General features: G+C 44.7%; 1 protein-coding gene across 1 annotated transcript in view; it reads right to left on the reverse strand.

Moving 5' to 3' along the window:
- The window catches only part of LOC147663684 (mitochondrial 10-formyltetrahydrofolate dehydrogenase-like), a gene marked incomplete at its 3' end in the record, with an annotated part of 293,187 nt that extends 277,972 nt beyond the window's left edge, over window positions 1–15,215 (reverse strand). The window contains exon 1 of the mRNA XM_086950265.1: window positions 15,031–15,215. Within this exon, the coding sequence (XP_086806391.1) occupies window positions 15,031–15,078 (48 nt within the window). The remainder of the gene's footprint in view (window positions 1–15,030) is intronic.
- Between the last annotated feature and the right edge of the window lie 7,095 nt (window positions 15,216–22,310).

Genomic DNA, 22,310 nt, shown 5'->3' on the forward strand with positions numbered 1-22,310 from the left:
AATAATTTTAAGACAAACAATAAAGCAAAAAAATGTAATAAAGCAATTTTTCGATTGGTATTTGTGATTTATTACCAAACACTACGTAATTGCCAGTGGCAATATATGAACACATAAAATTGTAATTGCAAGCCCCAGGGCAGAGAGAAGGAGAGAGGGAGGGAGGGAGAGTAGTGCTCAAAGGAGTGTTAGGACAAGGAAAAGTAACACAGTATCAAAAAGGTAACAAATATATTACAAAATTGGAGACATTCTAAAAACAATTATAGTACAAATGCCCAAATACAAGGCGTAATTTGAGGCATGTTCACTAGATAACATTCAACGGTCACATCTGAATATTAGATAAATCGGGGGTGTGCCGGAATTTCAACGAAAAGAAAACAGTTGACGTTTCGACCCCTATCTGCAGGCTAATTAAAGTCCTTTCACGGGGTCTTCATCAGGACGTCACACAGGGAGAGGGAGATGGGGCAATTCTGTGTGAGAAAATGTAAAATAATTAAACTTTAGTACATGGTAGGGACGAAGATTAATCATCCCATCTAAAATATAGACAAAGGGATTAATTAAAGACAAAATTACCATGGAGTACGGCCCAGCCGGGCTCTGTACATGGAAAGGAACGCCACGCTAGGAAGTCGTGGTCAATCAAATAAGGTGGAAGCCTCAACTGGAGAGGAGAAAGACAATCGGTAAGATTCAGAAATGTCAAAGGGCTATTCAAACCAATGTGACTAAACTTACACACTACAGTGGTAGAGACAATTGGTTTTAAGGATCAGCAATAATGTAGGCCAAACATGGTTACCAACATTAGCAAGCCACGCTTGGAATTTAATCAAAACAATGTAAATTGAGACTCTAGCCATATGGGGATTGTAGACTATACCTCTGGGTTGTTGAAAATCGAACCTTCAAGGGATCCACGGGTCTGGCACAATGCAGGAAAACAAATTATCTGCTTTTGTAAATAGTCTCCTGTAGTAAACTGAAGGGAGGAGAATTGTTTACTAAATATGCGGGACGAGTGAATCTCCTAGTCTGAGATACTCGCTACGGGCTGACAGATACTTACAGGTTAATGGGCGGGCAGCGCCGTCTACGTAGGTCATTCAGTAAAACTCCGTCATGTTGAGAACGCGGAGTGAGAGGTGCACAGATCTTGCTCGAAGCGGGATTTGAATTCATGCGCCTGTGTATCTGTTAGTCCTACGATAAATAAGGTAGTTGTTTACCTAAAGTCTGGGACTCTAATTTTGAAAAAAGTAACAGCGGACTCAAAGGTTACTTACAAAAAAAGCGAGCGGGCAGCGCAGTCTACACTGGTCCTACCGCGAACTCCGCAGTGTCAGCAGTGCGGAGTCTGGGGCGGAGCTAGCTGATGTACCAGATTAGTTAAATGGAAGAGTTACTCGCGATTGCCAGAATGGGCATCTGAGCGGGATATAATATGGCTAAAGTGAATTTCCTGTGTGGACTGCTAGGGCGGGTACTTCTGTGAATGCACACCGTGGCAGTTAGAACAATTGTATTCGGAAAAATTCATTTTGAGAAACACAAGAAATGCGATCACTGGTGCAACTCTCACGCAGGAGGATGTAAACCAGTACGCAAGGTATTGAAGGACATTAATGACTAAGAGATATGTGACTAAGCGTCATAGATAATATAACAAATCCACGCGACTCATCACAAAAGGTCGTAAGCGGAAGACATATTACACTTGACACCAAATCATTACAGCAAACTCGTGCACTTCTCCAACATGAGAGTGTAACGAGTATTGTTGGTAATTGATGAACACTTAAGGATGAGGGTTTAACCAAGTGCTGCCAATTGGGCTATACTACTGTCCTGCTCATTCAAACCATTCTTAATGGAGTCCAGAAGGGACATCCATTTGGACTCAGGTGTGTTCAGTATTGTTAAAAGATTACCACCTCTTCTACCCAGGGATACTTTTTCAATGACAAACCATCGTAAGTCTGTGACAGCGTGTCCTGCTGTCAGCCAATGGTCTACCAGTGGCGCACCTGCCACTTTGCATCTTAATCTGCTACAGTGAGATGAAATCCTAGATTTGATTTTTTGTTGGGCACCGAATGATGTAAATGACTCCAGTGGAATTGCAGTTCGTGTAGTGTTTTAAATTGTAGGTTCTTCCCCCGTGAGCAAAGGTTTTTGTCTGGATAGTCGTGTCGCAGGCGGTGCATGTGCCACACCTGTGATGGCCAACTACAGGGGGCAGGTTCCAGAGGGATGTTAGAGTTGGTTGACTTGCTGACTCCAAATAAGAATGGACCACCATGTCCCTTATGTTTTTAGCTCTCTTAAATGAATGGAGAGGCAGTTCTGTTTGTTTAATGACATCCGCGACCAAAGGCCAGTTTTGATTAATGATTTTTTTGATGTCATTGCTGCGTGTTGAAAAAGTCGTTACACAAATGACGCGATCAGCCGAAGTACGTGGCAAATTCTCTGGCTTAAGTAGGGAATCTCGTGGGTTGTACCACGCCCGTTTTCTGGCTCGTTTCACCATCCTTGATGGATATCCCCGTGAGATAAGGCGCTCACTCAGGACCTCGGACTCCTTGAGGTAGTTGGCTCTTGTGGAGCAATTCCTCCTGATTCGGAGGAATTGTCCGACGGGCAGGTTATCCTTGAGGCCTCTCGGGTGATGACTCTGATATTGCAATAGTGAATTGCGTTCTGTAGGCTTCCTGAACAACATTGTTTGTAAGTGATCTGTTTCCACGTAGATGGAAATGTCTAGAAAGGGTATGGTTATATTGCTGGATTCCATCGTGAACTGGATATGAGGGTTCCGAGAGTTGAGCCAGTCGTGGAAAACTTTAAGCTGATCTGCATTTCCTTCCCAGATGCAAAGGACGTCGTCGATATATCTGACCCATAGGGGCAGATTGGCCTTGAAGGGATTGGTCGCTGGGAAAATGTGCTGATGTTCGAAATGGTCCATATAAATTATTGCCAGGTTTGGAGCGAAGGTAGCCCCCATCGCTACCCCCTTAGTCTGCAAATAAAATCCTTCCTGAAAAATAAAGAAGTTGTGCATCATGGCAATCTCCAGTAACTCAATGATGAAATCTGTAGGGACCTGGACCGGCGCAATTCTTTTGTCTAGGGCTTCTCTCATTACTTCCAAGGCATCTTGTTGGGGGATGCTGGTGTAGAGCGATACGATGTCGCAAGTGACTAGGAGTGCATGTTCTGGGTTGAATGGTCTCTCATCCATCAGGTTAATGACCTGGGTAGTGTCTCGTAGGTAGGCTCTGGTGTTGAGGGCAATGGGCTTCAGAAAGAAGTCCACATATTGACAAAGGGGCTCTAACAACGATCCACAGCCGGACACGATGGGGCGTCCTGGGGGATTGTTGAGGTTCTTATGCACCTTCGGTAAGGTGTAAATGGTAGCCAGTCTTGGAAATTTTTGGTTGAGGAATTCGAATTCCTGTTTGTTCAAGAAACCCGAATCCAATCCTTTCTGTGTGATTCTCAAAATGGTACTTGCCAATTCACGTGAGGGATCACTGGGTAGAAGGCGGTAACTGATACCATCCGACAGTTGTCTGTGAATTTCTGCCTTGTAATCTGAAAGGTCCTGCACAACAATGGCACCGCCTTTATCAGCGGGTTTGAGGACTACTTCTTTGTTGTTACGTAAGTCTGTCAGGGCCTTTTTCTCCGTCTTGCATAAGTTAAGCCTCGTGAATTTTGGTTGTTGTAGTGATCGATCTACAGAAGAGATAACAACTTCTTCAAAGGCAAGAATCCGACTGTTCATGGCATACGTGGGTGGAAAAAAGGTGGAAGGTACTCTAAGTCCTGTGACCGAGCTTTGTTGTCTGGATATTTGATTGCGAAAGAAATATCGCAGTCTTATCTTCCTGAAAAAACTGTATAGTTCTGTTTTCAACAAGAATTTATTAACCGGAGCAGTGGGAACATAGGAGATGTTGATCACAGGGCTGGTAGTGATTGGTGTGGTAGGGCCTTGTGTAGTACGTTCATCTACCATCTGTATGTGTTCCTGCGGGTCGAGATCTCCCCGTGTACTTCCGGGCGAAAGGTCACCCGTTTCTGCTGCTTGCCTCGGCCGCCATCCCATCCTGCCTGATTCTGTTGTTGTCCTCTTGTTTGGCCCCTGGGCCAGTTGTTGACACTGCGGAGTTCGCGGTAGGACCAGTGTAGACGGCGCTGCCCGCTCGCTTTTTTTGTAAGTAACCTTTGAGTCCGCTGTTACTTTTTTCAAAATTAGAGTCCCGGACTTTAGGTAAACAACTACCTTATTTATCGTAGGACTAACAGATACACAGGCGCATGAATTCAAATCCCGCTTCGAGCAAGATCTGTGCACCTCTCACTCCGCGTTCTCAACATGACGGAGTTTTACTGAATGACCTACGTAGACGGCGCTGCCCGCCCATTTACCTGTAAGTATCTGTCAGCCCGTAGCGAGTATCTCAGACTAGGAGATTCACTCGTCCCGCATATTTAGTAAACAATTCTCCTCCCTTCAGTTTACTACAGGAGACTATTTACAAAAGCAGATAATTTGTTTTCCTGCATTGTGCCAGACCCGTGGATCCCTTGAAGGTTCGATTTTCAACAACCCAGAGGTATAGTCTACAATCCCCATATGGCTAGAGTCTCAATTTACATTGTTTTGATTAAATTCCAAGCGTGGCTTGCTAATGTTGGTAACCATGTTTGGCCTACATTATTGCTGATCCTTAAAACCAATTGTCTCTACCACTGTAGGGTGTAAGTTAAGTCACATTGGTTTGAATAGCCCTTTGACATTTCTGAATCTTACCGATTGTCTTTCTCCTCTCCAGTTGAGGCTTCCACCTTATTTGATTGACCACGACTTCCTAGCGTGGCGTTCCTTTCCATGTACAGAGCCCGGCTGGGCCGTACTCCATGGTAATTTTGTCTTTAATTAATCCCTTTGTCTATATTTTAGATAGGATGATTAATCTTCGTCCCTACCATGTACTAAAGTTTAATTATTTTACATTTTCTCACACAGAATTGCCCCATCCCCCTCTCCCTGTGTGACGTCCTGATGAAGACCCCGTGAAAGGACTTTAATTAGCCTGCAGATAGGGGTCGAAACGTCGACTGTTTTCTTTTCGTTGAAATTCCGGCACCCCCCGATTTATCTAATATTCAGATGTGACAGTTGAATGTTATCTAGTGAACATGCCTCAAATTTCGCCTTGTATTTGGGCATTTGTACTATAATTGTTTTTAGAATGTCTCCAATTTTGTAATACATTTGTTACCTTTTTGATACTGTGTTACTTTTCCTTGTCCTAACACTCCTTTGAGCACTACTCTCCCTCCCTCCCTCTCTCCTTCTCTCCCCCCTGGGGCTTGCAATTACAATTTTATGTGATCATATATTGCCACTGGCAATCACGTAGTGTTTGGTAATAAATCACAAATACCAATCGAAAAATTGCTTTATTACATTTTTTTGCTTTATTGTTTGCCTTAAAATTATTCCAGTGTATGTATTTTACAATACACTTTCCTTGCGGGGACCCTTCTTACATATGTACCACTAGTTAATGGAATATCTTTGGATTTTATTGCTGCAGAGAGATCCCTCTTAACTTTCCTGCAGGTACAGTCGAACCAAGGGTACGACCTAGGAGTACTTCGTTTGTTTCTACTAACTGGGTAAAGTACCTCCCCTAGTGTCGTAGCTAAATGTGTGTGTATTTGTACGGGTTGCCGGCAAGGAGCCGGTTCACCCATCTCACTTATGCACGGTATTGCAATCTGGTATATTTTTGAGAGGTTGGTGGGAGAATTCACAAAATACGGCCATTTTACCCTTTTCCTATTGTTAGTTACCGTGAGAGGTGTTCTTGCCATGGCTGGGTCTGGGGAGGATTTGTAAGACCAAAAGACCCAGGCTTGAGAGTTAGAACCAAGGCATTATGATCACTATCATGCCTTGGTACAACCCTAAATTCCTTCAGCCTATCCCAATGTTTTGCCTCCATCATGATGTAATCTATGATTGAGGTATGGTTTGCCCTGTTATAGGTGACTACTCCTGGACAGTCGGGGTCCAATCTCCCATTGCACAACCGCATAGAAGTTGCAAGGGTGAAAGATTTTATCTGGAGCACCAACTGTGTCCAAGCTCTAACTGGTGCGATCTTAGAATCTGGGATATGCCAGAATGAGTCTACCTCGTCTTGTTCACAAGACTCCATACTACCCAGAGGCTCAAATTGGCAGTTAAAATCTCCACCCAAAATTATCGCAATGGAGGGATCCAGACCTTGGATAAATTGATCAAGTGCCTTAATTGTATTTGATTCCTGCCCCTTTATTACTGGCCTTGAGTAGATGTTTATTATGGCTACTTGTGGGTTACTTTGGGGTGCTAGTAGGACGCACTGGACATCCAGGGAATTAGTTTGCATTTGTTTTGCCTGGATGCCCAAATGGGTACCTATCCATATTAACAGTCCCCCGGAAGGGCGGCCTCTTCCTGTTGATACTGCTAGAATATCATTGGTTGCAAAGGCCGGGCTTTTGCTCTCCTCCATTGCCCAATTCTCCTGCATAAGGCAGATATCATGAGCAGCCATAAAAGAATGCCACTCTGGTGTGTGCAATTTATTTTTTAGCCCGGCAATGTTCCAGGAGATGGTTTTTAAGCAATCTTCCACTGGTTTATCTAAGCCTTGTGTTTCCCTCCCTCCATTTACAGGGGGGGCGTCCAGGTTCCCCTTTTCTCTAGACCCCTCCTTCACCAAAGAGTAAAGTATTGAATCGTCCCCTGTGGTGGTGGATGTTACCCTTTCCTCCACTGCCCGTCTCCCAATGGTCTCTTTATTAGTAATTTGTAGTGGGGAGTTCCCCTTTGTTTTAAGTCAATCCACCTCCTCGAGCACACTAAACCTATTCCAATGGGGTTGAAGGAGGTGTGTACGGTTATGTGGAAACAAGTCCTCCCCAAATGTTGGCCTATACTGGGTTCTGCTTGGTGGTGGGTGGATTCCCCTGTTATAGTGAGTCCCATTGGAGTGGGTTAATCTCCATTTAGGGGTATGGTAGAAGAATGATAAATGTAATGGACATATTTGGGAATTTGATCTGCGATAGGGGGCATTACAGATGAAATCCACAGCAGAGGTGTCCCTAAAATGTATTACAAGGTCTCCTGACACTGTTTTAGGTCCCCTCCCTATCCAGTCTATTCTTCTTACTGCCATTATTTCCCCTGAGACATTTGGAGGTGGAGGTCTGTTTGTGCTTAACCATTGAATGCACTTATTTTTAAGGTCAATATCTTTCTCTCTTTTCCCCATCACTTAGGACTGGGACTCCTGTAAGGGCTACCACATATGGTTGTGCTTCCGGGGGTAGGTTAATTGTTGGTAGCTGGCAGGAAGGGGCTTTGGGTAGAACATTCCTAGTTGTTGGAATACTAGTTTTACTTTCATTTTTACCCCCCTTTGGTTTTGGATCAGTTTTATCCAAATTGGCAGTGGAATTTCCCACTGTAACTTGGGTTTGGCCATGCGTATTACTATTAGGTAGAAGGGATGGTGTGGTATGTGTAGACTCAGTGTGGGTTATTGAAGTTACTGGGTTTTTAGTCTGTTTTAAGGTGTTTTTTTGTAGAGCGACCCTATCTCTGGACATACTATTAGGTCTGCCACCACAGTCAGAATCAGATAAGGATGCAGGGTTTCCCAGTGGATTTACTTGGTTTGGTATTCCTGCCCCCTTATTAATTAAGATAGAGGATAATCTATCTAGCTTTGACACCAGCGGTTTAATGTGGGTAACAATAGTCCGCTCCAGGCATGCTTGCAAATCAGCCACCAAGTTGGTGACCCAGCTCGGAATTCCTATATTCGGATGGGACGTATTGGGAATTGGGGTCACCAGGTTATGATTTGTCAACTTCTTTTTGCCCGATTTTTTTGGGGGGGGCTCTCTTTCTTTCTCCTGGGGCGTGGTTTACCTACTGGAGCAATTTTCCTGAGATGGGGGGGGGGGGGGTTGAAACAATAGGTGAATCTTCTACAACTACAGGGGTCTCTATGGATACCTGTGCACAGGGCAATTGTACATAAGATGATGTCAAATAGAAGTTTAGGTCCGGAACATCAGTTGCAATAACTGAGCATTCTCCATCCTGACTTTGCAGTAATAGAGTGGGTGTGGTTGATAACCTTCTCTCAGTGCTTTAGATTGCTCTCACCACAACCCTAATAGTTTTTTGAAGCATCTTGTTGATTGCTGTTAAGCAAGGAAGGGGCTGTGGTACTGCCGCTTGCAGTCTAGTGTTTGGTCGTGTATCAGCAGGAGTTTGTGTTTTTTTCCCCGCTTTACTCATTCTTAGGGGATCAGTAGTACTGGGTGGGGATAAAATAAAACAGCAAGAGCCCAATCAAGTAGGCAAGCTCCCTCAAGGTTGCAGGGTAGGTTACTGTTGTAGTACATTTTAGCCCGAAGGATTTGAATCCGAATAACAGTACCTTTTGTGAATTGTCCGCACCTAGAGGTATTCCTTGGCAGATGAAAGGGGGGTGGCCCGTCCCGTCCTCTTCCGTTCACTGACGGCCACAGACGGTCCCGCCCTTGTCCCGGTCGCTCCTGCGTGCGACTCGCGGGGGCGAGAGGCACTCCTGCTGATAGGCCGCCTCCTGGCGCGTGAAGAGTGTCACTACTGCCGCACGAGCCCCGGGGCAGCTGGGTGTTGGGGTTCCCCAGCTGCGTGAGGCACCGGGTGACTGGCGGCAAGTGCAGGAGCTGTTCCCCTCACGGCGAGATTGGAAGGTGAGGAGGTGGTTGTGAAACTTATGAGTCATGACGCGCCCCAAGGCAAGTTTTTTTGCAAATGTTGAATTCAGATCTTTGCAAATGGTCAGACTGATTATGGATAATGTTGAGTGCTTGAATAGAATGGGGATAGGTGTTGTACTGTACCAAAGAGAGTCAGGGGTTATCCGTGCTGATAAGCGCCCGACAGTTTCTCACATTTTATCATTAGCTATTAAAACTGATGCAAAGCAGCTCATAGTCCCGATGAATGAGGGCGAGAGAGCAGTGTATACTAGATCCAATACGCGGAACAAAGACAATTGAAGTCAACTCTATCTCCTAGGAAACCACATGTGGGCATGGCTTCTGGCAGTATTAACAAACAATAAAAATGCTTATAGGGCAATATCTGAATAGGAATGAAAGGGATTCAGTCACAGGGGAAAATTATTGACTAGGTCAATGGGGAGAAGGAATTTCAACTCAGCTAACATTATTAGATGTAATGTGCATGGTTTGTCAAATAAAATGGGGTGGTTGGCATTCATTAGATCTAATGATACATGTTGTTTTCAGGCGACATGGGAAACTTACTGAAACCTCCTTGGAGCAATCCAAAACGAATTATGGCGCTGCAATTAGACAAAGCAGGGGTCATCCATCAAGAGGCCTAGGCATATGGGTGTCTGCCAATTTGTCGAGCTCTGTGAATCCTATTGTTCCAATTCGTATTACAAGCAATATAGTGCATATTAGATTGGGTGGAAACGTCTAATAGGAATGGTTGTGGAGATCTTGAATGTTTATTTACCCCCAGGAAGGAAAGGCATACGTAAACCTGTGTTAGATGCTCCTGAGGAACGAATTTTAGAGGTCAGATCGGCCTGCAGTAAATTTTCACAGCACACTATTGTAATATGCAGTGATTTCAAACCCCATTGATGGGCAATGTAAAATACAGCGCACTCCTAGAGGAAGGTCACACATTAGGTTTACCAGAAGATATAATAAGGTGAGCAAATCCAAGGTGAAGGGCATAGGCTTAGGTCCCTGCTCTCGTCTTGCGGCGTAAGACAACTGAATGGCCACACTCCTTCTGATACTCCTGTAATTGAGTCCTTCCACGGCAATAGAGGATCGTCTATTATTGAGTCAGTTCCAAACAACATTGAATCCTGGCCAGTGGTGAGGGATATGAGGATTGTATTCAACCCAGATAGTGACCATAACCCACTTGATTTATCTCCCGAAAGGGAGGAGCTCTGAAAAGAGCGATGAGGTGGAACACTGAAAAATGCATTTGCGCAGGATTTGAGGAATTCAATTCAGGCTAAAATTGAGGAGATGTTAATGAAAAGGGTTGAGAAATCCGATTATAAATGGGTATTAGTTTTATTTGAGCAAACCATTGAGGATATTTCACCCTTTATGACGACCTCCAAGAGTGTGGCATATGCAAATGTTATTTATCATACCGACAATTGGTTTGACTATGAATGTTGGTTGAGAACGAGGGAGTTATCTTATGACCTCATGAGGCGCCATGACCGTGAAGCTGCAGATTGTACTTTTATTAGACTGAGAAGGGAAGACAAAGAATTGATCCGGGGTAAGAAGAAGTGTGAAATGTGACTTAAGTTCTGGGACAAGATTATACAGGCAACCAGGTAAAAGAATTATAAGAACTTTTGGCCACTCATTACATGAGGTTATAAAAAGTGTAAAGACAAGAAGGCTATGCGTATAGGGGCGCAAGAATGAGCTTTACATTTTACTAGTCATTATGCCACTACCAGGGAGAGGAACTTTCCCAAACAGGTTATAACAAGGTCCAAATAAATCTCCCCTGGGAGGGGATAGTTGGATTTTCCCAAATCTGAGGTTAAAGAAGCCACATTGCAACTAAAGTCTAATAAAGCCACAGGACCTGATTTTGAACCCACAGGTTTATATCACTAAACTGCCTTGGTAGCAGTAAAGGGAAAAAGCGGCTGCAATTTTAAAGCAGGCAGCAGTCGCAGTTAATAGATGTAAACAAAAAATAGGGGGCAGTCATTGAGTTCATTACTATATCTTTATAGAGCAAAGGCCGTTATATGGAGCTGAAAATTGGGGCTACACTGATAGCAGTCCTGAAGAAAGCAAATCGCCCCTTTTGGGTGATTTATAGTGGCTGCAAAGTATAGATCTCTTGATGTAGGAGTGAATTGTAAACTCCAAGCACATCAGATTGTGTTGTTAACCTTGCCAAGAACATGGGACACATGCAGGCAATATTAATGTAGATCCCTCAAAAAACTAATCAAAGAGCCCCGCTGATGAGAAGCGTTGAGCCCATCCTGACACATTAGATTTCATGGGTGAGGACCCAAGGATGAAGCATGCCATCAGTATAATAGGTGGGCAAGGGCCCTTTAGAAATAGAGGTTTCTACCCCTCACTCACATGATTGATAGGGAGGTGAGATTAATTAAAATCGGAATTTTTTATCTTTTGATCTTGTAAAAGAAATGCCATTATTACAATGACATATACTGGTGCCATTCATAATCCATTTCTCCCGAATACATAGACATTATGCAGAGTCATCATTGTCTAATGTTCCACGGTGACAGTAAGGGGCTGAAAATTCTGGCATTTTGGAAGGGAGAATGTGTAACTGTCTCACCCCAAAATATAGGGGTCTTATATAGTCATTTTCACCACAGAAGGCAATAGAAAATGCAGTTTTAGCATGGTACAAGCAAGAGTATCAACATGACAACAAATCACATTTTAGCAGTACAAAACATCATACAATTCCACAATCCTATCACAGCCGCACTAGATAAATATGGATTACCTCCTTCTGACTGACTGTCAGAGGGGTCAAAACAAACAAGTTACATGGACAAAGAAGAGACTCATGAATAAATACAATACACACAGCATGCAGGCAGGAAAAGCCTTGAAAGGATCTAAAGGCTTCCTCCGGAATTCTTCAAGACAACGTGTGATTACAAAAATAAGCAGGGCACATTATGCTGCTTGCTATGTCAATGAGAAATATAAACACACAAATATTATGGAAGTTCAGCCATTATATTTGAAAATTGAGCTGAGCCCTAGTTAGCCTCATTTAAGAAAAAATAATTTCTAAGCATCAAAGCTTATTGGTTTTCATTCCAATGGCTTGTGTTATTAAGCACTTATAATTCTATTCAGAAAACAACACTACAAAGACAAGTGTCCTACTTGGGAATAGGACATTAGAGTACAATCTTCAGCTTCAACAGAAGAAGCCTATCTTCCTGCCCCGTTGTCAAGCTACCCTGATATCGGTCCTAGAATGTGCGTTTCCAGTCCGGAGAGGACCTGGCCTGGCAGTTTGGGCTGAACTGTTCCTATGAGGAGCAGGGTCAAGAACGATTTCCATATGGCTGGGTCCAAACTGGAATGGTGTGGAGACAAAAAACAATGGATTTCGGGCCCAGATCCCTGTACAGGGGTGAATGTTTGACATTGTTCAGTTTTCCGTGTATCAATTGTTTGTTTTGCATTAGTGCCCTAAGTCAGAAAGGTACGCCCAGACATGGGTCCAGTGCTCATCATGCCACTGGAGTCAAGCTATGCTGGCTGATGAAGGGTGATACCATGAAACTGGTCCCAGGATGCTTGTTTTCGTTCTAGGGAGGATCTGGCCAGGCAGTTCAGACTGGACTGCTCCCATGAGGAACAGAGTCAAGACTGATTTGCATATGGCTAGGTCCAAACTGGAATGAAGCTGGATTTAGACACAATACCGCAAAAGGAGTTTAAATTATACTACCAGCTGATCATGGGAGTGGCCAGAAAATGTCATATCTCAAACACCATTAGGTGAGCGAAGCGAGTAATCCCTACTCACTCCAGATGAGGTTCCCTCTTCCCATACATCTATCCCTCCATCCTTTAAGCTTTTCATGCATCCATCCATCCATCTATCCATCTTTTCATGCCTCCATCAATCCTTTCACCATTACAGTTTTCCATCCTTCCCTCACACTTCCGCCCGCCCATCCATCCGTTCATCATCTACTAATTCATCCCCCTTTTATTAATCCAGCAATCCATCCTTTACCCTTCATCCAGGTATCCACTTTCTTTCACCCATCCAAGCAAATGCTGTTTTACACTTCCATCCAGGCTTTTCACCCCGAATCTATCCTTTTGACCTTTCTTCTTATCAGAGTTTCTTCCTAATTTGTTATACTCTTTCCTTTCACTCTTTCCCCCACCCCCTTTTTGTCCTCTCTTGTTTTCTCCTAATTTCTTTGCAGTGGTTAACTTTGTATTCCTGACCTCTGTTACTGTTTCTCCTTGTTTTATACTATTGAAGCCCTTTGCTTCCAGAGCTGCAAATTCTGCCCCTCCACTGAAATGTCATTCTAAGCATCTTCGAAAGATGTAAGACATTGCTTCATGCAACAATGTTTCGGTAGCTAACAGAATGATCCACGGGAAACTCGGAAAATTAGAATGACCCTGCAAGATTTATGCGAAAAGGTTGTAGATATTTCGCACTGTAACAGCACCTTTTCCAGAAAAAAATCCTTCTTCGCTGATAAGGCTATGCATAAATGTGAATGAAAGGCAATTGTTTGAACTCCACAGGTCTGCAAAACTTCAGTAGCACGTCTTCAGATCGCTGACAACATTCGAGATCAGCATGTAAAATCAAATATAAATATATATATATATATATATATAGCAGTCTGTCGGACGGCAAGTCATACGTGCCCAAGACGCAGCAGCCAACGGCGGGGCTTCCTATACTCATGCATATGTAATTAAGCGATGAATGAGTGGAAATTCAGACAGCGCTCAGCAAACACAGCTTACAGTCTCCAGCCCCCTACTGTACAGCGCGCTGCCTGCAACGTGTCGCTCTCGCCCATGTGCGGCGTGTGCTGATGCAATTCTAAGGCGCTTTTGAGTCAAGTTTTTCCGGCAGTTTCTGAACGTGGCGAGTCTCCTCCCCCAGAGCACAGACAGAGCACGGCTGCCGGCACTGAAAGCACCTGCAGCTTTAAAAAGAAAGAAAAAAATACGTAGAACTGAACCGGCATCCTGAGGAGCAAAGCACTTACAGATACGGGCGGTAGACTTTATAACATATAAAAGGACCCGAACAATAATATTTCTACAAATATAAGAAAGTAAATGACCGTATCCCGTCCATGGTATAACGCAGCCATCGGAACGTTTACTCCATCCCCTCTCATCCCACACGCAACAATACTGAGAGGCGGCAATGCATACAATAGGAATGTACGTTTTGCAGGCCGGTCAATTGTCTTTTGTTATGCATGCACAGTCCCTTGCATTATCTCAACACATTATGTGTGGCACAACCCGGGCATTGCATGCGTCTGAAATAAGGAAAATAAAAACATGCCTTTCGTTGTCAACGCAATGTCCAATGACTAAAACTGGAAGGGAAGAGTAGCGGGTTAATGCACATGCTGCGCGTATGCAACCAAATACATTCTGGTCTGCGTTGTGTGCGGTGTCACTTAATAGGAACTTGTTCTAGCAGCAGCGAGCGTTATGCGCGACTACGTTGCCGTGACAGCGGTTGCAGTGCCCTGCTGTCCTACACAGCATCGCTGACAGCAGTAGGTGCATGAGCTACAGCCACGCGTGTACCAGAGTAGAAGCAGCGCCATGAATGCGGCCGGTCTCGCATACACACACTGACAGCAGCAGGGTGGATGTGACATGCTCAGCCTTACACTCGCGGACAGAGGCAGCCGGGATGCGTTGGTCACATCCGTCCCTGGATATCGCAGCAAGGTTGAACGCCTGAGCGCGTGTGACACGCACAGTCGTGCAACAGCAATGACAACAGCAGAGTGCGTGAACCACGGGCATTGATAGAAACAGCGGCAGCAGGGTGCTTGTCTAGCCCTACACAAAATACCAATAGCAGCAAGGTGTGCCTGTCATGCCCACCCCTACACATCACTAACACCGGCATAGAGCATGTACCAGGTCAGACATCTGGTCAGTCCTACCAGCAGCAGCAAGGATGCGTTCGCCCTGCGTCCAGCCCCGCAAACATCTGAACCGGCAGTGCCAGTCAACCCCTTACAGACCTCACCGACAGAAGCAGGACGCGTACAGCATTTCGAGCGCCACACAGACACAGCAACGCTTCCAACCCAGCTGCCTGTCACCAGGACTCACCGTGGAGGTGGAGAACTTCCTTATGACCCGGCTGGCTGTCCACAGCATCCTGGAGGGTGGGTTTGGGGACCGTGCGGGCTCGGTCGCCTTCAGCAGGGTTCAGACACGAGGTCTAGCTTGCCGTGCGCGCCTCGCACCAGAGCCCGGGGTTCCCGGGAGGCGGCGGTCGTAGAAGGAGCGCGGAGAGGGAGGAGGAGGGAAAGAGGCCCATCTGACTCAAGCCCGGCCTCCGCTGGCCGCGCGCCAGGCACACGCGCACTGACGCCACGCCGGGGCCTGAGTGACGGCAGAGGCTGCCTGCTGCCGCCGAGCACACCTCGCTGCAGGGCGACGCCTGTGTATGGTGACACGAGGGCGTGAACTAGAGACCTAGGCCCGAGAGTTCAGCTGAAAGAACCAGGGTTAATGCACCACGTGCGCCCCCTGACTGACAGGCTGCTCCGCGTTGACACAGGATGTCCTTTAATGGGCTGACGGCTCTTTTCTCAGAATGCCCCTTGTTTACATTCAGGGTCAGTCTCTGTCATTCTGTCCGGTTACGTAGAATGAGATCTCCACCTGTGAAGAAGCTCTAAGCGTTTCCCAAGAAAGTAGCGTGAACTTTTTAATGCACTGTGATAAACACTTGAGCGGTTTCTTGCAAAATTGAAAGATGCAATTTTACGAGTAAAAACCCAAGGCTACAATTATGAAAGAGAGTAATGTGTGAATTCATTTTACATTAATTTGAAAATCTACTGGCAAGTGGAGTCAGCGCAGGCTGCAGAGCAGGGGGTCTCAGTGAGGCGTGTGGGCAAGGACAAGATGCCAGCTGAACAAATTGTATACTGTGAGTTAAGTGTCCAGTGGGCAATGATCAGGTGTTAAGACACAAGAGCATAGCCCCATGCAGATGAGGGAAACACTTCTCCTTTGCACCTGCGCCATATTATAGACGTAAGTAGAGTCAAAGAGGCTGTCAGGGGCTGCATGCCACAAAGAGGCGACACAGCTAGTTGCAAGTTTGCGGCTGCCCTCTGAGCTGTGCATAGTGCCAATATCGGCCCACTCACCAGCCCTCCCGCAGCAACATGCATGTATTGTAAATATTAAATAAGCAGACAAGACAACTTTTTGTTGGGAAAAGTCGCTGCAGGTTTATTAGCATACACATATGCCAACAAGGTGGGTTATCTTACAGACTATCCAAAGGCAAGCCGCCCCTCGCAGCCTACCACCTGATGGGCCAACTTGCATCGTGGCCTTAGCCAATCGGTGCTTAGCGGTTGTGGTGAGGGGATAGCCCCTCCCACTTCCGGTGAACCATTGGTCCACACTCTTGCTCACGCCCCCCCCCCCTACGAGGGGCGGGGCGTTCAAGCGACCCCCGGTTGTACAGGTTTCCAACCGCCCGTAGGACAGACGGGGCGCCGTCGCACCCCAGGGTCCATCGCACAGACTTCATGGGGATATTAGGCCTCAGCACCCTTTGTGATCTCAAAGAGGGTACCCCTGAGTACCTTTCCACCTCTGGATCGCCCTGAAACTCTGCCACAGCCCTGGGTTTGGCGACCGTCGCAGCCAGGCCCCCCCCCCAAGGCCGGCATTCCTACTTACATCCTGCTAATTCTAGGGCCTCTCCCCTAACCAGCAAGAACCGGTCCAAACTCATACTGGGCAGATGTACACCTTTGTTCACTAATACCTTGCGAATTTGGCATGTACAAGACTAAGGAAGCCACGTCTCCTCTGCCCAGTGAAATTACGCACAGTGTAGACTTCCTGCGGGCAGGCTCCATCGCCTCCCCTGCCAAGCTCCCTGCCACAGGAGCCAGGGGTTTATTCCGACCACAGAGGATTACTTGTCCCCCCACTGGTAGCTAGTTTGCCCCGTGTGGTCATTGTGGTTTTCAAACCTGGTTCATACTTTGCCACATTGACCAGACAACTTCCTGGTGCTTTCAAATACTCACTGGAGCCCATAACAATGGTGACACAACAGGTTTGAGGAAAAAAGAGTATGGTGTCCTTCCTTAGACCTGCACCGCTTTTGAGAAGTGCCAGCCTACAGATGCTTAGACACTGATATCCACCTTTGACCATTGATACTTAAACCAGTAATGGTGTCAAACCACCAGATAGTGTGTCACATGTTTTGCTATAGTATTTTTGGTGGAGTCGATGGGACCCATCTGTGTTTCTGCCAAAGCTGTGTCACCCACTTCAGGCCACAATCCCCTAGCCTGTCCCTCAAGGACAACTTACAGCCTGATGTCCCCTGCTGACCTTGTGAGGGGGGTATGGGCCCAGGACACCCAGTCATGATTTTAACCTTATCTCCGTTACAGTCTCCAGCTGGTGTGAGCGGCTATCCCTGTCCTGGCGAGGCACACAGAGGTCATTCCCACCTAGGGAACTATCCTGCCATGGGATAAGTGACATAGAAACGGGTGTCCATGTGTCCTAGTTGTAAAAAAGGGGGGAAGCACCTGAATGCAAAACACTTGTCCTAGAATGGGCAATCATTATAGCCAAAATATGTTGACCCCACGTTCTCCCCAGGTTATTGCACCGCAACCCCCACTGTAACTGGCAGCTACCACCACTGCCTAGCACCCTGGCACTCGCACAGGTGTAATGTCTGTCTTGACTGGCTTGAGCCTCCAGCACATGGTGCATGCTTGCCCTCAGTGTAATCACCATGGTAGTGCAAGCACCTGCCTGGCTGCCGGCTTAGCAACGCCCCGGCGGAAATCACCTGCCTGTGTAAACAGCCAAGTTACTTCCCTTGGCATCTCGCCCCTATGAATTTGAATTTTTGAATTTAAAAACATTTGTACAGCGCTCGCATACCCAGCGGTTTCAAAGCGCTAGTGGTGATCAGTGGACGGCAGCAACTAAGAGATTAAGTCAGGTAGGCTTGCGTGAAAAGGAAGGTTTTCAGATTTTTCCAGAACAAAGGGTAAGAGGGTGAGGTGCGTAGAGTGACCGGGAGGGAATTCCAAAAGGTTGGAGCCAGGACGGCGAATCTCGCTCCGCCCGCCCTCTGCTTTTTAAAGCGGGGGATGGTAAGAAGGGCCAAATGGGCTGAGCGAAGTTCTCTGCCTGGACAATATGGCTTAATGAGAGAGCAGATAAACTCGGGAGCAGTGCCCGATCTGGCCTGGTACGTGAGGCAGCCGAGTTTAAACAGGGCACGCTCTCTCACAGGGAGCCAGTGCAATGTTTTGAGTAATGGAGTGACCCGATGATATCTGGGTAGGCCATGGATCAGGCGGGCCGCCTGGTTCTGCACCAGTTGTAGTCGATGGATCATGTATGCAGGGGCTCCATTATAGACTATGTTGCCATAGTCTATACGGGACAGTACCATGGCTAACATAATAATTTTTAAAGCTGAGGGGGAAAAGAAACGAGAAACCTTCCTAATTACCCTAAGGGAAAAAAAACATGAGGAAACCACGGAACTGACTTGTGGGTGAACAGTGAGTTGGGGATTAAGAAGTTTTTACTTTGGACACGGGAAGTGGAGCTTCCTTCCACCAAGCTTACCTCTTTAGGTCTGTCACTAATTGTCTCCATCATGCGTAAAAGGCTGGTTGAGAACTGCTTAAACAATCTCCCTACTAGTACCCCGTGTCGAGTAACTAGTAATGTCCGCGACTAGACCGGTCACCCCGATTGGGCGCTCGTTGGACCGAAGGCGGCTAAAACAAGCCCGCCATCCAAATGTATAAGTCCAGTTGGGCAACTTGGGATCTTATTACTTACTCCCCATGTACTTCCAGGCATGGAAATACTGTCTAGGATCTCCTCACCTTAGATCCTCAATAACCACTAAGTAAATCTCGGCTCAGGCCGAACGAGTACTAGTGTACCTAGCTAAGGGCCCTCCCCTGTGTGTGAACCCTTGCATGTGGTTTGAGACTGTTGTTATAACTTGCCCACATCTGGGCCCTGCCAGTAAAACCTAGGCAAATCAATTGCAGGCCCTCCTGTTACGCACAAACGAAACTGGGCGTAAACTTGCCAATAAGTGTCCAAGATAATCTGGGCACCAGATTTAAACCAACCGATAAAACTAAATGCGAAGTCACCAGTGATCTTTGCCTACTCCGTGGCTGATGTAGCGGTCCTCTCTGAAAGCTTGACAGGTTTGAACACAATTTAGGGATGGTGCCGCGCACCAGACATAACCACCCTGTAAAGCTAGAGCGCCGGCGCACTAGGTGCTGAAAATCAACAATAGCTGAATAGAACAAATATATAGCTTCTAACACCATTCTATCTAGCTGTACTTAGTACATATGCACTCCTACGAGCCCTATCAAGTGAATGCAAAACGTCGCCTGTCAGTACGTGCTTGAGATAGTTTGTCACTTTTATACATGTAACTACTCATAGTACATGTCAAAGAGAACATGCCCCATAATACTATAGTGCGATAAGCTATATCCCGCCATCGTAGTGAGGCTCCCTGGTGCAGCCGATCCAAAGCAATAATATTAATTTGCATCCATGAGGCTGACACAAAATTGCATGTTCCAAGTAACCAAATGAGTATTGCTTTGTAATAATAAGGAAGGGGTAAAGTATGTTTGAGTCTCCCCCCTGCCACGTACAAATATGTTGCAATCGATGTTGCAAAAGTCAGAGGCAGCCACTGCCTCCCCTGTGGGGTGACCCATCCAAATCACCTCAAGCTTACTTGCTGTAGTCCTAACCCAGGTAACCCTACCTGCTGCCCAAAAGTGACCCTTGGTGTTGAACCAACCATGCCCCGGTTCAATAGTAGTCCCAGGAAGTGCTAGCCCTTCCGTAGTGGTGAAATGGGCAAGCCTATATCTTGGAGGTACTGTTGTACGTGTGTACTATGCACTTATAGGGAATACCATGTCCTTACATACACATGCATGATATTTGTGTGCTGAAAACAGCACGGAGCATGCCCAAGAAACTGCCCCTTGCTTTGAGACTTGAGGAGGCCATGCACGCCCCCCCTATGGCGACCTACGCTAAACCCCGATATGCCCATAGCCCCACACAACCCCAGTGAGTGATGGCCCCAGTACCTGTTAATACCTCAGGTGCCCCCCCAAGTGAGTGGGGTGGTACCTCCGTCGCAGTACCTGCATTAGAAACAAGACATCCAATAAAAACCCGCCCCCTCTCATATATAAATATGAATTCACTGCAATGGGACTGGGGGCCTAAATGCCCCTACGGTATCAAGGACAAGCTGATTACCATTAGCTAGAAGTAGGTCGCTCCCAACCTTCTCATAAGGAGTTGGGTGAGGCAAATACTAGGCTAATTATTCAGGTGCTAAGTCGATGATGACTGATAACTGTTTAATATTCATCCCAACCACCTCGGCCTCCCAGGCCTACACACTGACCTCAACGTTCTCCTCCTGCGAAGATACTTCCAAATATGTCATGAACTCTCGTATAATCTGAAAGAAGACCATGTAATGTAGCAGATTCCATACTCCTTGACTATGGACGTGTCCTTCCAGTGAGTTCTTGTGGTTTGGGAGTATGCCATTTACGAAGTATTATCTTTCTACCTGTGTTTGGTGCATAGTGAAAACATGCATACTTCACTTTTCTCTTGTACACGCTGCTTGCTACCCTTTACATTGGTACTTGCAAAACAGCCACCAAAGCCTATGTAACGATTGTTCAATTATAGAGTATTGAATTAATTGCTCACTCTTGCCACCTCCCTAATTCGCTTTAAATGTGTTCACTTCTAGTGCTCTCATGTTCAGTTCTGTTCCACCACACCACTCAGCACCATAACAGCATCACTCAGCACCACAACAGCACTGTCCTTGCTGGCTAACAACAAGCATTCCCATAGCCAATAGGACTCGCATTAGGAAAGTGTAAGCTATTGGCTTTGTAAATAACAATGCTATTAATTTATATATTTTCAATGCCAACACATATTAAAAAAAGAATTGGCATTTACAATACCAATAGCTCACACTTTCCTAATGCGAGACCTATTGGCAACTCCAGTGCTTGTTTAAATTGGGAGACTGGTCGCAGGAGGAAAGAGTCAAAAGGATGGGATCGCTTAGACTTCTAACGAAACACAAACACCGCATGGGGCCTGTTTCATGAAGGATTCTGTTGGAAAAGCTAAGTACCCTATAATGGATCCTTGAAGAAACTAGCAATCTGTGTGGCTTGCAGCGAGCCTCAAAAAGCCTATCAGATTTCCTGAAATTCATGACAAGTCATGCTGTCGTACTCTGAACTGGCAACAAAATATTCTCCCCCACGTGACTCTTTGTATGCGGGGAACATCCTTTACAACGCAACCTTTACAACGCACTACCATTACAACAAATCTATTACAACGCAAGTGCCTTTACAACGCATGCCATTACAACGCGGATGTCATTACAACGCAACTCTTTACAACGTAAGTATAATTATTTTGTAGTCGTTTTGTGCTAGTTTAAAATATATTAAAATATTTAAAAATATATTATTTAAATTAATACTTAAGTAACAATTCAGTTTTAAAAAAGTTTAAGCATATATTGTAAATAAAGTAATATTTGTAAACATAATTTGATAATGTTATTTTAATTATTTAAAAAAAATAATATTCAAGTAACATTGTAGTATTTTAAGTAATATTTCAAAAAATAATATGATAATATTAGTATTTAAAAAAAAATAATACTCAAGTAACAATGTTGTATTTTGAGCTTGAATAAAAAAGTAAGAAAAAATAAAAAAGAATAAATAAAGTAAATTAATATTGTAGATAAAATTAATTACAATGTACAATGTAACAATGTTGTATTTTAAGTTTGAATAAAAAAGTTTAAAAAATAATAAATAAAGGAAATTAATACTGTAGATAAAATTAATTAAGATATAATAATTTAGTGAAAGAAAACTACTTTAGTGTATTAATGTAAAAATAATTACGAATAATTTTAATAATAAAAAAAAAAGAATTAAGTTAAGTAAAAAATATATTCAATAAGTTTGAGGAGAAATACTATATGGAATAAAAAAGTTAAATAAAAAAAATAATGAAGTAATACATTTAAAAAAATGAAAATAGGAATAATAATAAAATAATACTCAAGTGTTAAATAATAGTCGAGAAAAACACAAATAAATTATATATTAAAAAAATAATGGTTTTAAAAAAAAATATATATTTTTAAAAAAAGAATCCTTAATAAAAAAAATATTTTAAAAATGTAATAAAGTAAAATATAACAAAATATATAATAGAAAAATAATAATACATTTTTTAAAATTAAATAA

Source organism: Lissotriton vulgaris, unplaced genomic scaffold, assembly GCF_964263255.1.
Source record: "Lissotriton vulgaris unplaced genomic scaffold, aLisVul1.2 SCAFFOLD_1986, whole genome shotgun sequence".
Classification (NCBI taxonomy): Eukaryota; Metazoa; Chordata; class Amphibia; order Caudata; family Salamandridae; genus Lissotriton; species Lissotriton vulgaris.